A 17498-nucleotide genomic window follows, 5' to 3' on the forward strand; every position below is an offset into this window, starting at 1 on the left:
CACCTGGGTTGTTTCCTTTTATTTCTGCAACTATAAACAATGCTATGTTGCCTATCCTTGTACTTAAAGCATTGCACAGGGAATTTCCTTGGATAAATTCCTTGATGTGGAATCGCTAGATCAAAAATCCTACTAGGAGACTGAGCCTGCTTCACGTTGAGTATGGAATGCCCAGTATTCAGAATTAGCTACTTGTCACAGAGAAGAGTTCTTCTTAAAGGTTCCTGATGATTCAGTTTGTCCCAGGACCTCTCCAATCAATGTGAGTCAGTCTCCTCAGGGCTGGCCTCAAACCTTTTCATAGTTAGGGGGATGTGATGAACACCAAACACTAAAAACCCTTCTTAATCTGTGTTCTACTCTAAGACGATCTATAGTCTTAGACATGAACCCAAGTTCTAACACTTATTATCTGAGTGACCCTAGAAAAATAATCTCTCCAAATATCAGACATTCTCTTCCTCTAAAATGGGGATAAAAATACTCTCACAAAATGGTTGTGATGATGACAGCACATGGGAGCATTCAGTCGGGAACATTCAGTGACAGCCAATATAGCATTGTTACTAAGATGACATTATTATTGTTATTGCTATTGTTTTGGTTATTATTATCATTATAGTGTTTACCTAAGGTACCGAAGAAATCATTGCCTAGGAAAGGAAATCCAGGTCTGTTGGCCAGAACAATCATTCTAAAATCAGGATGAATCACTACAACATTTTCTCTTCCATTGACTAGTGCAGCATCTGAAAAAAAAATTTCAATTTATTCTTTACTGATATTCAATAATTCAATATCAATTCAATATCAAGTTATAAATTCAATATCAAGTTAGAGCCTTTAAAATCACACAAGCAGTCATATAGTTTTATAACTAGAGGGTTGTAAAACAACTCTAACAAATCTGGTCAGGTGGTCTGGTATTCCCATCACTTGAAGAATTTTCCACAGTTTATTGTGATCCACATAGTCAAAGGCTTTGGCATAGTCAATAAAGCAGAAGTAGATGTTTTTCTGGAACTCTTTTGCTTTTTTGATGGTCCAGAGGATGTTGGCAATTTGATTTCTGGTTCCTCTGCCTTTTCTAAATCCAGCTTGAACATCTGGAAATTCATGGTTCACGTATTGTTGAAGCCTGGTTTGGAGAATTTTGAGCATTACTTTACTAGCATGTGAGATGAGTGCAATGGTGCAGTAGTTTGTGCATTCTTTGGGATTGCCTTTCTTTGGGATTGGAATGAAAACACCTTTTCCAGTCCTGTGGCCACTGCTGAGTTTTCCAGATTTGCTGGCATATTGAGTGCAGCACTTTCACAGCATCATCTTTTAGGATTTGAAATAGTTCAACCAGAATTCCATCACCTCCACTAGCTTTGTTCCTAGTGATGCTTCCTAAGGCCCACTTGACTTCGTATTCCAGGATGTCTGGCTCTAGGTGAATGATCACACCATCGTGATTATCTGGGTCATGAAGATCTTTTTTGTACAGTCCTTTTGTATATTCTTGCCACCTCTTCTTAACATCTTCTGCTTCTGTTAGGTCCATACTATTTCTGTCCTTTATTGAGCCCACCTTTGCATGAAATGTTTCCTTTGTATCTCTAATTTTCTAAAAGAGATCTCTAGTCTTTCCCATTCTATTATTTTCCTCTATTTCTTTGCACTGATCACTGAGGAAGGCTTTCTTATCTCCCCTTGCTATTCTGTGGAACTCTGCATTCAAATGGGTATATCTTTCCTTTTCTCCTTTGTATTTCGCTTCTCTTCTTTTCACAGATGTGAAGTACTTGGAGTTTTATTGAGATGAGTCAGTAAGAAGTTATACCCATACTTCTTGATGATAACAAAAAGTAACCTTTCAATGTGCCATATATTCATGTACTGATAACACCATTAGTTTTAACATTTGATCTTCATTTATTTTAGTAGTGGTAAATAACAAGGGTATGTGGTCACATGAAAAATTTAATTAGTTAACTAACATAAAAATGACAATAAAACATGAAAACTTAAAAAAAGCAAAGAAAACGAAAAACATAGGCATGGAAGTGATGCTTTATGAAACTATGTTCAAAAGAGCTTCAGCTGCTCTTGTGCTTACAATGTCATCTACAATCAAACTTGAATTTAAAAATTATGATGATGACTCCTTTGCTTCTAGATTATCCTTCAAAAATATATCTAAAAAATGTAAAGGGCTACCAGGAGACTGTCTCTGTTTAACCACAAGTTTATTCCAGTAGTTCTTTCTTGCTTTCTATTTCACTGTCCTTATAATGCCTCTAAAAAGGGCAGGCAGCATTCAAATCTTGAGAGTCTGAATGATTTTCTGAAAGATAGTTATCAGGCTGTTTAACCCAAATGCTCACTTTTTCCTATACTCATTGTGAAACTGCAGTCTCAGAATACTTTTATTAGTGCTAAGTTTCCTAGGTTTAGACGCGGCAGTCTTGCAATGACAATGTCCAAGAAGAAATCTCTGTGGTGATGGACTTGTACATTTTTATAGACTCTTCTGTACATACTTTTTGAATATTGAAAATTTCCGTCATTAGTCCCAATTTGTTTGGCTACCTTGCTATTGACTATATTTCAGTGGCTAGTTAAAGATCTTCAAGTCTTTTCATCACACAAAAATTAAAAACTAGAAAATGTTCTCACATTGCACTACGCAATTTTTTCCTATGGGTTAAACAGACTTAAGAGATTTATCTATCTACATTTTCCCTAACAACCACAAAAATAAAAAGAAGGTACTCCAAAGCAGAGTAACTTCTTTCTGAGGCAAGTGTGTATGGTGTGTGAGTGTGTGTGTGTGTGTGTGTGTGTATAATATATATGTATACATATACATATACATATACATATATATATAACTGATATTAAATGCCCAGCAATTTTTTTCTAATTATACTGAGCTAATAATAACATTGATTTTAACATTATAAGTAATAAAAACATGGCAGAGCTTTAAAAATTCCAGATAATAATGAAAGAAAATAAATTGTACACAAATAATTGAGACATAAGTATAAAAGGGATTATATGTTTGTATTCTCAGAGTAGAAAAAATATGAAGCTGATTTGTCCTAAAGCTACTCTTGAAATTTTCAAAGATACTCTCCGGCTATTAGGAAGTGAAACTGACAAAGCTAGATTCAGACATATTGATTTTTATTAATAATTATCAATACAGACAACTTGACTTATACTGAATTTATGCTTGTTATTTGTAGATAAGCAGTCAGCTAAGTGTGTGATCTGATACAACAGATGTAAAAATTGCACATTGAAAGAAAAGTTGCTTTTTTATACTCACTTGCAACAATGCGTCGTCCATCTGCTAGAATCATTTCTCCATTTTCTACCAGAGTTTTTAAAATACAGGTGACATTTGTTGGAGCCTTGTCTGCCTCATCTACTACCAGAACATGACCCAATTTTACTGCTTTAACCTTTGAAGACAGAACATTTATTGTAAACAAAACAAACAAACAAAAAAAATGAAAGCAAACATTTTAAAAATTATATCACTCATTGCTTTGGATTTGTAATAGATGGTGTTCTGCAAGCTATAAATATAAAATCACAAAAAATGTCTGTAGCAGAGTTGGAAACAGTATTTATGGATCTCCACCAAAAGCTTCTCATAGTTACTGAACTGCTAACTCTGCAGTAATCACTTTATTTTCTTGCAGCATCCTAATTAGCCCTATGTTGGCGATGTTCACATTTTACACCCCCAGGAAGGGGAGAATTAAAACAAGTATTGACATATCAAATAGAGAAGTTAAAGGGCTGTGGGGGCAAAGAGGAATGATTGTGATCATCAGTACTGGGTATCAGAACACTGCACTTGTGGTAGCCTTAAAAGAGTGCACAGTTTTAAGAGATCAGTATGTACAGTGGAGAAACGGGCAGTCAAGACAAAGAGAATCAATGGTCAAACTCAAGAAACCTGCACCCTACTGAGGGAAGAGTGAATATGAACAGTCTATCTCGGCTGATGCAGAGGTTAAACGTAAGAAAACAAAGGAAAGGATCTGAAAGTGCGGATCAGGTCTCGACTAATAAAAACCTGACTGCCAGTGTGCTTGGTCTCATTAAATAACAGGAAGAGTTAAAGATTTATGAGTTCAGACATGATAACAAGTTTAATCTTGCAGAAATATGCAGAATAGACTAGAGGGAGAATATCATAAAAACTTGGTAAAAAAAAAGTGATGTGAGGATCTGATTTTAGGGAAGAGGGCATGGGTAAAAAATGGAAATAAAAAGCATTATATTATCTGAAGAAATATTCAGAGGTATATTCTATAGCCTTGACAACTACTTAGATGGGAAGAGGTAAAAGGAAAAATAAGAGAGTTCTAGGTCTTGGACGACTGAGTAAATCAGATGAAAAGATAGGAAAAAAGCTAGGAAAAACTCTTAAAAACATTTAAAAAGAATGAATAGGAGATACTCAATGAACTTCAATGTAAACACAGGGATTATTTTTTTTAAATCGTAAGAAACAGCTCATAACATAAAATGGAGCATATCATAAACTTTTCTCATTACATGATTTTGGCAAATAATTTTAAAGAAACACAGATTGAGAAATAGGTGATTCTCTCTACCACAAATATCTTATTTTATATTCTAAAAATATGAATAAGAATTTTTCTTTTTAACTTTAGGGTAAAAATAACCTGAATTTTTTTAAAAAAGAGGGAAAACATATAGCTTCTACCCCCAGCTCCAGCCTTCACATCTCTGTTCAGAGAAAGTCAGTCCAGTTTGGAAGGACTCAGACAGGAGGTCCTGAAGACGCCCATCACTGGGGTCTGGACCCCAGAGTTCTCATGATGGCTTATCTGTGCCATTGCTGGAGAGCAGTTATCTACACAGAAAGACAAGCCTGGTAGAACAGGATTTTTTTTGGGAGGGTGGGGCTCTTATGTGAGAAGATAAGGAATGATCTTCCCAGCTGTCCAAAATGTTAGGCTAATATTTTACTCATTAAAATCATTTTAAAAAACATTCCAGAAGCATTATCTAATTTCAAAGTCTGCACATCTGAAAACAACAGCAAACTTTTTTTCTTTTTTGAAAGTTCTGGAATGGAAAAGTTATCATTAGAGTATTTCTATCATTCCCTAAATCTCTCTCTGGAGAGAGGAACAGAATAAGAAAACATGTTATTTTCCCAGTAATTTGCATTTAAATATCCACTCTCCAAATGACATATGAATGAGTGTTTTCTAGTTAAGACTGAAACATATTGGAATCAATGGGATATTTCTTCCCCTCAAAGGCTGAAATATAATTATCATTCAAGAACACAGTTGAGAATATTCATATAACTGCATTACTAACCAAAGGTGAGTCTTCATACACAATAAGTCCATCTTTAACAGAAGGCTGAAGAGTAAGTGTTTGGACTGTGGTATCCCTAAAGTTAAACCAACAGATTTTATAGTTAGTAAAGAAATAAAATGACATTTGATCTCGAATAAAACACGAGAGTATTTCTATTTTTCTTCCTTTAGTTCACCATCCAGCTTCTCCTAAGACGAATAAAAAAGCAAATGAAATTCCACTTAGCAACAGTGTTTTGTAGATGTTGATATAAGTTATAAAGGTTTGGGAATTACTCCAAGTTTACAAATTATCCAGGCTCTTTACCTCTCCATTTCCCAGTAATTTCCCTATGACCATTTTACTCTTTAAAATCACCTCCTGAAGGTGAAAAGGAGAAATTAAAAATAAATATTTGCATTACCTATACAATATTACATTATTTAAAAATAATCTGATGGTGAGTTTGGTGATTACTGGCATGCTGATAAGCCTCATTAAAGAGAGTTTGTGAATTACACTTTGTGGCCCAACCTGCCATCATGCAAGACCATTTTACCTCACTCCAGCAGACATGGGATTGTGAACATTTCTGCTAGGATTACAGCAATTCATTTTACTTTCTTAAGTCTACCTACTACTATCTACCTGACTTTCCTTTAGATCAGGATTTTCGAAAGTATTAACAGTGAGCTACCTAGATGTTATCCAACTCGTACATGATAAGATACGAAGTTCACATCACCTATGAATCTTCTTGCTCAAAATGTTATAGTTAGTAAAGAAATAAAATGACATTCGATCCAGAATAAAACACAAGAGTCATATATCCATTTTTTGTATTCCTGGGTCTCCTAAGTTTACTGTAGGGTACACTTTTGCTATCTTCTGCTAAAAAAAAAAATACATTTTTGGGTTTTAAACAAATAACAGAATTTAGTTAATATCACAAATTCACTCTTCATATTCTGGCAATACAGAAGGGTGGGTGAGGAAAAGAAAGAGATGTGTTCACACAGATTTTTATAGCAATATAGTCAATTTCTCACCTCAGTTGTCACGTATCTAATGGGCAACAACATGACACCTCCCAGCACCGAAATGGAAAAAGGAACTCTTGTATCATTATCAGTAGAAACGAAATTCAGTCATTACTTTAATAATTACGGTGCTTCATAGCAGATTAAGAACAGGAAATTCAAGGTGAATTACAAGTTTAAAAAGGCAAATGAATTTGTTCTATAACACGTTAATTCTGAGAGCATACAATTTGGTAAATTAGATTTCTCAAAAGACTTGTGGTAGAAATAAAAAACATAGGTTTGAGGGAACAAGCACAAATCAGGTGATTCTTAAAAGGGACAAGGGATAAGGATAAATACATACGAGAAACATGGCTTTCAGTGGAGTAGGCAATGAGAAAGAGCAACTTAAAGGGAAAAAGTGGTTTTGTTCCATTCTTATTATTGGTCCTTTGTCTTACATGTCAAAGGAAAAGCAAAGGCTAGCAAAATATGTAAAATGATATTCAATTAAAAAAACAGGTTGGCTTATATGTCAGTTCCTTATTATATACGAGTAGAAAATAACTCAGTATCTTCTGCATTGCACTTAATACAACAACAAAAAAAGCTTGCATTTCCCTGGTGGCCCAGTGGATTAGAATCCGCCTGCTAATACAGGGAACACAGGTTTAATCCCCGGTCCAGGAAGATTCCACATGCCGCGGAGCAGCTAGGCTTGGGTGTCACAACTTCTGAGCTCGCGCTTTACAGCCTGTGAGCTTCGACCCCTGAGCCCACACGCTGCAACGACTGAGGCCGGCACACCTACAGCTGGTGCTCGGCAACAAGGGAAGCCACTTCAGTGAGAAGGCCACAGACCGCAGCGAAGAGCAGCCCAAGCGCAGCAAAGGAGAACCACTGCAACCAAAAATGTATACATGTGTATTTTTTAAAAGCTTATTTTTCAAGGTATCTTACCATATTATAGATTTCAACTCAGTAAATGATGACTACTGTCACAAGTAGCATATAAGTGAAAGTGAGAGTTGCTCAGTCGTGTCCAATTCTTTGATACCCCATGGACTATACAGTCCATGGAATTCTCCAGGCCAGAATACTGCAGCGGGTAGCCTTTCCCTTCTCCAGGGGATTTCCCCAACCCAGGGATCGAACCCAGGTCTCCTGCATTGCAGGTGGATTCTTTACCAGCTGAGCTACCAGGGAAGCCATGACAGAAGAGCATATAAATTGACTCTTAAAGACAATATAATGATTCTTTTTCAGAAAATATTTGACTAAAATCATTGCTTTGGTTTTAGGAGCATCATAGTAATTCTCCACACAAATAATCAGTGACCCTAAGAGAATATTTTATTCGCTACAGTTTCAATTCTATTATGATTTGTTCCTCTCAAGAACAGTTTTGAAATATAAGCTCATAAAAGCTGAAGTACAGTCAAAATTTCAACAATACTGGGGAAAAAAAAAACACATCTTAGTAACAGTTTCTTAGCCTACAGTTTAATAAAGAGACATCTCTCCAGGACATAACAGTTACCAGCAATGCTTGAGGAATTAATTAGAATGTTCAGCTAATTGCTGACATTTATGTTAGCACCAATTGTTCTCACTTACTAGTTTACAAACTAAAGTTGTCCATCAGTTAAAGCCTGTGTTGATAAAGAGGCTACTCAAAGAAACATGGTGCTAAACTCCAGTCTTATTTTAACTCTGCGACTTTAAAGTTTATTTAAGTTGGAGTTATTAATGCTTCAATAGTAATTTAAAATGATTCCAGATGCAATAAAAGTAATTAGATTGAATAAAGACCAAGTTTTTATCAAAATAAGGACAGCAAATTGGCCACTGGAGAGCAAGCACAATCCATTCCTGCGTCTTTGCTAATAAAGGTACATTAAGCTAATAAATTCTAATTTATTGAGGAGCAAAAGACCTCAAAATAGCAATGTTTACTTTGAGGATGACATTTTAGTAAGTTGTATTTAAATTGGTTTATGGTTAGCTGTCTTTTAGAAAAACAATAATAGTTAAGCACAAGGGTGAAGGAAGAAAAAAGACACATAGGAGTTCAAATAGCTAATAAAAATCTTATCTAACTTTGCAGTTCATTAAAATAGAGATGGCTCAAGTAATAGTCCACTCATTAGTATAAACCAAGCATGAGAAAAGACAGATAGAATATGACTCACAGGAGGCACTTTACAAATATTTGCTTGATATTTTAAGAAGCGGGATGATTATGAAAATAGAATCAAATGGTAATTTTTAAAAATTAGATATAAGCATAAAATTACTGTCTGAGAAGTAAATGCTGTTGAAGGATATTTGAAGTGAAGAAGTCATGGCATTATCAAGACTATCATTTCTACAAGGATAATTTTAAAACAATTAATGAAATAAAGATAAGAAGTACTAATAATAATTATCATTAATAAAAGAAGAGAGTGGTAACTTAGACAAAGCGGATGCAAACAAATTTGAGAATTAATGTTTACAAACATTCTGTGCTCTCTTAACACTTCCTTCCTGCCTTGCCTACAAAAGACAAATTTATTTTGCTAAGTTGGGAAAGAAACTTCCTTGAGCCCTCAAACAGAAATAATCACTAACATAAGCAGTGTTGCCATACAATCCAAAAAAAAGAAGATACAAATTAGCTGTGATTATAGCAGGGTTAGTTAAAAACCAGCACTGGTCTATTAATAAATAGTCCTCCTAGTTTTGTCAGTTACTTCAACTTTCTTGTTTTTAAATCACTTAAACTCTTCTTTAAAATTACTATTATTTTTTTCATGCACAAGTATATATTTATTGCTTTAACTTTTTGTGTTGTTGGAGTATAGCCAATTAACAATGTTGTGATGGTTTCAGGTGGACAGCCAATCAGTTAAAACTCCTGAAACCCAATATTATTCATCTCTGCAGAGGGGAATTAAAATAGAACATTTGAGGAAATATAGTAAAAAGTTAAAAAGACAAGAGTGAGAAAGAAATATTATTAAATGTGCTTTGCATGCTGTGAGGGAAAAGTCTTTTTCATAAGATAAACAAAATATTATTTCTGTCAAAGTGACTGAAAAGACTCCAGCTCTTAAAATAGTTCTTTTGGAGGACAAATAGTGCATTTAGTCGTCAAACACTCATCACTAATATGTCCAGATGCATAAACTCCTAACAAACCATAAAAGGAGGGAAGACATTGGGGGATAATATTTATGGAAGGGAGTCGACTGTGGTAAGCCCTTTGATCTCCAGAGGTAGGCTTTTCTGGGGACAACAGGTAGAAAACAGACACTGCAAAACAGTCATTTGATGGAAGCTAAAATTTTCAAAATATTAATCGTTTTCAAATGCTACTTACCTTCCTTACCACATCTCCCAGCAATATATTAACACTTATTTAAAAAGAAATTCCTTCAATATTCAGAGTCACACTGATAGTCAAACCTTTAACAAAATCTGAATGTTTTGTAAGTTGTCTAGTCTTTGTTAAAATAAATATACTACTAATATTTAAAATGGGATCTTTTGTCTTTACTTTGAAAACTAGCTTAGTGGCTTGGGAAATTTTAGGGTACTCAGAAAGAGCTAATTTCTTTGTAGGAATTTCATTTTCTCTTTTCTAGAAACAAAAAAAGAAAAATAGTATGTAGGTCCCTTATTTATCTTTTCCCCTAACATTACACAATGTATTTCCTGGTGAGTGTTTAAAAAGGAAAAGAATGAAATGCAGACTAAAATACTGATACAAAATTGAACGAGTAAAAAAATTAAAAAATTAAGTGAATATTTTCATATCAGGACATGAGATAATTGTTCATTCAATAAATATTTATTGAACATCTACTAATGGGCACTGCTTTAGAGAAGAAGGATAATTCCCAGTGAAAGTACAAAGTCTTTCCTTTGCTGAGCTTAAATTCCTAATATATTTAAGTGAACTTATTTTTACCATACTAACGACATACCACCTTTGGCACAGTATAAACTGGATCCTGCATGAAATTAAATATCAAAAGATAATTTATGATAGGCAATTTAAGATAAAGTTAAAATAAATATTTTTGACCACTGAGACAAACAATAAACAGCCTTCAACTATTTAAGTCAGAGAAAGCGTAAGTCCACTGGCTCTCCATAAAGCTGGTCAGGCATGCCTCTTCTGGTTAATAACTCAAAATACATCTTTAGTGTAAAATTTCTTGCCTAGGATTTACTATGTAAGCTGCATTTTGTATATATCATAATATTATTTGGTATACTATAATCCATGAATTATTTTATCCTAATTTCTGGTACTCTTGCCAGGAAAATCCCATGGACAGAGGAGTCTGGTAGACTACAGTCCATGGGGTCGCAAAGAGTCGGACATGACTGAGCGACTTCTGACTTCACTTTCACTTTTCACTTTCATGCATTGGAGAAGGAAATGGCAACCCACTCCAGTGTTCTTGCCTGGAGAATCCCAGGGACGGCGGAGCCTGGTGGGCTGCCGTCTATGGGGCCGCACAGAGTCAGACACGACTGAAGCAACTTATTAGCAGCAGCAGCAATTCCTGGTTATTAATCAACTTGAAACAATTCCCAATGCATGGCTTATTCATCACACTTGAACCACTTGAGTTAAATAGAAAACAGTATGTAAATAAGCATCCTATTTTGAGAAGTCTTTTGCTTACAGGAAATCTATGTTCAAGTTTTCTGTACTGCACTTCTTTTATTAAGTTTTAATGACAGATTTTCTTAAAGGAAGACACTACTGCATCATACTGTATGTGCCTCCTTTGTGTCCGACTCTTTGAGACCCCATGGACTGTAGCCCACCAGACTCCTCTGTCCATGGAATTTTCCAGGCAAGAATACTAGAGTGGGTTTCCATGCCCTCCTCCAGGCAATCTTCCTAAATCAGTGATTGAACCTGTGCTCTTACATCTCCTGCATTGGCAGGTGGGTCCTTTACCAGCTGAGGCAGCTGGGAAGTCCATAGCATTATAAAATAATATACACTGCTTTTCAGTTCAGGCCAGTCGCTCAGTTGTGTCCGACTCTTTGTGACTCTATGGACAGCAGCACTCCAGGCCTCCCTGTCTATCACCAACTCCTGGAGTTTACTCAAACTCATGTCCATTGAGGCAGTGATGCCATCCAACCATCTCATCCTCTGTCATCCCCTTCTCCTCCTGCCTTCAATCTTTCCCAGCATCAGGGTCTTTTCAAATGAGTCAGCTCTTTGCATCAGGTGGCCAAAGTAATGGAGTTTCAGCTTCAGCATCAGTCCTTCCAATGAATATTCAGGACTGATTTCCTTTAGGATTGACTGGTTGGATCTCCTTGCAGTCCAAGGGACTCTCAAGAGTCTTCTCCAGCACCACAGTTCAAAAGCATCAATTGTTCAGTGCTCATCTTTCTTTATAGTCCAACTCTCACACCCATACATGACTACTGGGAAAACCATAGCTTTGACTAGACGGACCTTTGTTGGCAAAGTAATGTCTCTGCTTTTTAATATGCTGTCTAGGTTGGTGATAACTTTCTTTCCAAGGAGCAGGTGTCTTTTAATTTCATGGCTGCAGTCACCATCTGCAGTGATTTCGGAGCCCCCCAAAATAAAGTCTGTCACTGTTTCCACTGTTTCTCCATCTATTTGCCATGAAGTGATGGGACTGGATGCCATGATCTTTGTTTTCTGAATGTTGAGCTTTAAGCCAACTTTTTCACTCTCCTCTTTTACTTTCATCAAGAGGCTCTTTAGTTCTTCTTCACTTTCTGCCATAAGGGTGGTGTCATCTGCATATCTGAGGTTATTGACATTTCTCCTGGCAATCTTAATTCAGCCCAGCATTTCTCATGTACTCTGCACATAAGTTAAACAAGCAAGGTGACAATATACAGTCTTGCCATATTCCTTTTCCTATTTGAAACCAGTCTGTTGTTCCATGTCCAGTTCTAACTGTTGCTTCCTGACCTGCATACAGATTTCTCAAGAGGCAGGTCAGGTGGTCTGGTATGTCCATCTCTTAAAGAATTTTCCACAGTTTATTGTGATCCACGCAGTCAAAGGCTTTGGTATAGTCAATAAAGCAGAAATAGATGTTTTTCTGGAACTCTTTTGCTCTTTCGATGATCCAGCGGATGTTGGCAATTTGATCTCTGGTTCCTCTGCCTTTTCTAAATCCAGCTTGAACATCTGGAAGCTCATGGTTCACGTATTGTTGAAACCTCACTTGCAGAATTTTGAAGATTACTTTACTAGTGTGTGAGATGAGTGCAATTGTGTGGTAGTTTGAGCATTGCCTTTCTTTGGGATTGGAATGAAAACTGACCTTTTTCCAGTCCTGTGGCCACTGCTGAGTTTTCCAAATTTGCTGGCATATTGAGTGCAGCACTGTCACAGCATCATCTTTCAGGATTTGAAATAGCTCAACTGGAATTCCATCACCTCCACTACATTTCAGGATGTCTGGTTCTAAGTGAGTGATCACACCTACATTATCTGGGTTGTGATTATCTGGGTTGTGAAGGTCTTCTTTGTATAGTTCTTCTGTGTATTCTTGCCACCTCTTCTTAGTATCTTCTGCTTCTGTTAGGTCCATACCATTTCTGTCCTTTATTGAGCCCATCTTTGCATGAAATGTTCCCTTGGTATCTCTAATTTTCTTGAAGAGATCTCTAGTCTTTCCCATTCTATTGTTTTCCTCTATTTCTTTGCACTGATCACTGAGGAAGGCTTTTTTATCTCCTTGGTATTCTTTGGAATTCTGCATTAGCAACAAAAACTAAAGAGTTTGTTTAACCCCAGCCCATTTTCCAGTGTCATTTTTATGACAGAAGAAAAGGAATAAATATTAATACCTCTGAGGAACTAGAGAGCACAGGACAGAGCAGTCCTCTAGCACATTTCTTTGTCATTTTACATTTTTTTCTTAAAATGTGATGGAGATTTTGAATGCTGCTCCTTAACATATGCAGTTGCTCTAATATAAACATGGGTGTGACACCATCAGGGAAACAAACACCAGGGTGGGCGGAGGACAGCTAGCCGTACACAGCCGGCTCAGCCTCTGGCAGCTTTTTCTATTCCTGCTTCTAGCACACTTCTTGAACTCCAAATTAAATAAATGAGTGGGTATAAAATGGTAACCATTGTTTTTCACTGCTTCATGAACTGTGTCAGGATAATCACTGTGGAGAGCCTCCCGAGCGATGCTAAAGAGGGTGTGCACAGCATTTTCTGACCGAGTACTAGTGGGCATTTCAACCACTGCAGCTTTTAAAGATATGAGCAGCTTAGGTCATTTTGGGACTTGTAAGTTCTCCGTCTCCTGGGCAAAAGTATTTTTTCAAGATGACAGTGAGGGTGTGGTTAATTTGCCCTGTTCTCTCACTTGAGTTTCGGTATTATTGCTATTTATTCAAGGCTTGTGCAAACAGCTCGAATATCACACCAAAAAGAAAAAGAAAGTACTTACTACACAGGTAAAACTTAAACTATAAAAGGCGCGTTTACAGAGGCAAAGACTGGGAATAGGCTACTATCCCTGAGGGCTGCTCAAAGTCAATTTCTCAGGACAACCTTCTCTAGCCTATCTATGAACATGGTAAACCCCACTCTGGCCCCCTTTTCTGCCTTATTTTTCCACACGGCACTTAGTATCTGACAGACTGCATATTTTGAATAAGTATCTTGCTTTCTCACTAAGGAAACCCCTCTCTTTCACTAGTAATTAGAATATAAATATGAAGGCTGCAGCTTTTGGCTCTTTTGTTCCTGATGTAGTCACTCATGCTAGGAAAGTGACCAGCATCTACTAGGTGTTCAACAACATTTGTTGAAAAGGATGCATTTCAGTCAGCTATGCCAGTCATGGGCCCTACGCTGTCCTGAGTTTCTGGTAATTCCTTATGCATTGTGCCCAAGTTTGTGCCCTTTTTCTGGGAAGTTTTTTCTTCTTTTCTCCCTACTTTGCCAAAGCAGGACAAAGCATCAAGGCCTGTTCCTTAAAGGCTCAGCTCAAAAGATCGTCTCCTCTTTGAAGCATTAAGTATCTCTCAGTCCTATACTCCCAGTTGAACTACGGTCTCATGGAAAGCACTTAACACTTAAGAAACATCTTATTTGTTCATGTAACCTCAGAACCAGCCCAAATTGGCCGTATCCTGTTTCTAACAAGTTACTGAGCTATTTTTTCAAAGACAGTAGAACAAAACAGCAAGTCATGCTGGCAAAGCATACGTAGAGGAGAACGTTTTGTACTCAAAGAATACCTGGAACCAAAATTTCTACCCTCATCTCCCAACACCAGCCAGGGAACCAAAGGACCAGGACATGACCGGAACCTGAACACGGGATCCCTGTCAGAGGTGAAGGGCCCGCTGTCCAGGAAGACCCAGTGCTGAAGTGCCCTTAGCATACCTTACCACAATGGCCACGTTTCAAAGCCCTCCAGTCAAAACCTGCCTGCCAGTGCTTCTGCATACCAACCCTCCTCACCTGACCCAACCCCAGACTGGGGAGACAGAATTGAGCCCTGTCTCTTCTCTCCCTGCTGACTGACTCTGAAAAGAGCTTTTATCAAAACCCAGTACCATGGTACTGGCTTCTGTGTGCATTGGGCAGAGTGCTGCAATGAACACTGGGGTACATGTGTAAGAATCTGACTTTCATCTCATGGGAATGGAGGGCCAATCATCTCTCCATTTCAGACAGAAGACTATCCAAATGGATGTCTCAAAGATGAATGGGAAGGAACAGACGTTGCATCTATCCATCTGCTTAACAAAAGTTTATCTCATACCTACCGTATTCCTGAGATCATGCTGGAGCAGGCAGTTCACAGAAATGCCCCTGCCCTTAGGGAGACCACACTAAGAAGGCAGGCAGAGGTGGGAACCCGTGACTGTGGTAAAGAATGACACGTGTAATAGGGGACTCCATTCTAGGTCAGTGGCTCGCAACTCACGATGAATAAAAGTTTTGTTTGTTTCTTTTATTTAGAAGATTCACTCAATAAAAGTATACAAACATAGAAATAACAGTTTAACTAAAGATGAAATATAATACCTTAAAACACTTTAAAATTACATTTGTTAATAATACAAAAAAACTTTCTGTTCTTGTTAAAAAATTAACAAAGGATATTTTAGAAAGAATAATGTAATTAATAACACTTTATTATCAGTGTGATTTAAAGGTCCAATCAACATTGAGTTTACTTCAACACTTACTATAGCTGACAAAGAGCTCACAAAGACACATAGCTCCAAACAGAAATGCAACATGGACTGTACTCCCTGGAGCTTAGCACGCAATTTTTTTTTCTTGTTTTTCATATTAAGTATTTATTTGGCTGTGCTCGGTCTTCACTGTGACACTTGGAATCTTTAGAAGCAGCATGTGGCAGCAGGATTCTCTATGACCCACCTCCCAGAATACTGGAAATAAAAGCAAAACTAAACAAATGGGGCCTAATGAAACTTAAAAGCTTCTGCACAACAAAGGAAACTATAAGCAAGGTGAAAAGACAGCCTTCAGAATGGGAGAAAATAATAGCAAATGAAGCAACAGACAAAGAATTAATATACAAAAATTATACAAATCAAAAATATACAAGCAACTCCTGCAGCTCAATTCCAGAAAAATAAAAGACCCAATAGAAAAGTGGGCCAAAGAACTAAACAGACATTTCTCCAAAGAAGACATACAGATGGCTAACAAACACATGAAAAGATGCTCAACATCACTCATTATCAGAGAAATGCAAATCAAAACCACAATGAGATACCATTTCACGCCAGTCAGAATGGCTGCTATCCAAAAGTCTACAAGCAATAAATGCTGGAGAGGGTGTGGAGAAAAGGGAACCCTCTTACACTGTTGGTGAGAATGCAAACTAGGACAGCCGCTATGGAGAACAGTGTGGAGATTTCTTAAAAAACTGGAAATAGAACTGCCATATGACCCAGCAATCCCACTTCTGGGCATACACACCGAGGAAACCAGATCTGAAGGAGACACGTGCACCCCAATGTTCATCAGAGCACTGTTTATAATAGCCAGGACATGGAAGCAACCTAGATGCCCATCAGCAGACAAATGGATAAGGAAGCTGTGGTACATATACACCATGGAATATTACTCAGCCATTAAAAAGAATACATTTGAATCAGTTCTAATGAGGTGGATGAAACTGGAGCCTATTATACAGAGTGAATTAAGTTAGAAAGAAAAACATCAATACAGTATGTTAGTCACTCAGTCATGACAGACTTTTGTGACCCCATGGACTGCAGCCCACTAGGCTCCTCTGTTCATGACATTTTCCAGGCAAGGATACTGGAGTGGGTTGCCATTTCCTTCTCCAGGGGATCTTCCCAATCCAGGGATCGAACCCAGGTCTCCTGCACTGCAGGCAGATTTTTTACTGACTGAGCTACTATACTAAAGCATATATGTGGAATTTAGAAAGACGGTAACAATAATCCTGTATGCAAGACAGCAAGAGACACAGATGTATTGAACAGTCTTTTGGACTCTGTGGGAGAGGGCAAGGGTGGGATAATATGGGAGAATGGCATTGAAACATGTATATTATCATATGTGAAATGAATTGCCAGTCCAGGTTCGATGTATGATGCAGGGTGCTCGGGGCTGGTGCACTGGGATGACCCTGAGGGATGGGAAGGGGAGGGAGGTGGGAGAGGGGTTCAGGATGAGGAACACATGTACACCCATGGCGGATTCAAGTCAATGTATGGCAAAACCAATACAATACTGTAAAGTAAAATAAATAAAATAATTAATTAAAAAAAAAAAAAAAGCAGCAGCATGTGGGATCTAGTTCCCTGACAAGGGATCAAACACAGGCCCCCTGCATTGGGAGTGTGGAGTTTTAGCCACTGGGCCACCAGGGGAGTCCCCAAAACATGCATTTTTCAATCTCATCTATCAAAACATACAAAGGTTTTTGTTTCAGTTAGGCTTGGGAATTTCTATCTTTCCTGACATCAGTGTTTTTGCAAACTATTTAGACAGTGTCATGTTTTATATTTTGAACGAGTGGGTTCAAAAACCACTGAAACTCTTCATTTGTAGGAAACGGTATTTTAAACTGTGTTAGTGTGCAGACA

At 37.3% G+C, this 17498-nt stretch overlaps 1 protein-coding gene across 1 annotated transcript in view; it reads right to left on the reverse strand.

Annotated features, from left to right (window-relative positions):
• Window positions 1-17498, reverse strand: part of VWA8 (von Willebrand factor A domain containing 8) — a 366079-nt gene that overhangs the window by 179132 nt on the left and 169449 nt on the right. The window contains exons 22-24 of the mRNA XM_043892308.1: window positions 5365-5440; window positions 3323-3458; window positions 630-749 (exon numbers count right to left, since the gene is read on the reverse strand). Of these exons, the coding sequence (XP_043748243.1) occupies window positions 630-749; window positions 3323-3458; window positions 5365-5440 (332 nt within the window). The remainder of the gene's footprint in view (window positions 1-629; window positions 750-3322; window positions 3459-5364; window positions 5441-17498) is intronic.

This window comes from Cervus elaphus, chromosome 30 (genome assembly GCF_910594005.1).
Source record: "Cervus elaphus chromosome 30, mCerEla1.1, whole genome shotgun sequence".
In the NCBI taxonomy this organism is placed as follows: Eukaryota; Metazoa; Chordata; class Mammalia; order Artiodactyla; family Cervidae; genus Cervus; species Cervus elaphus.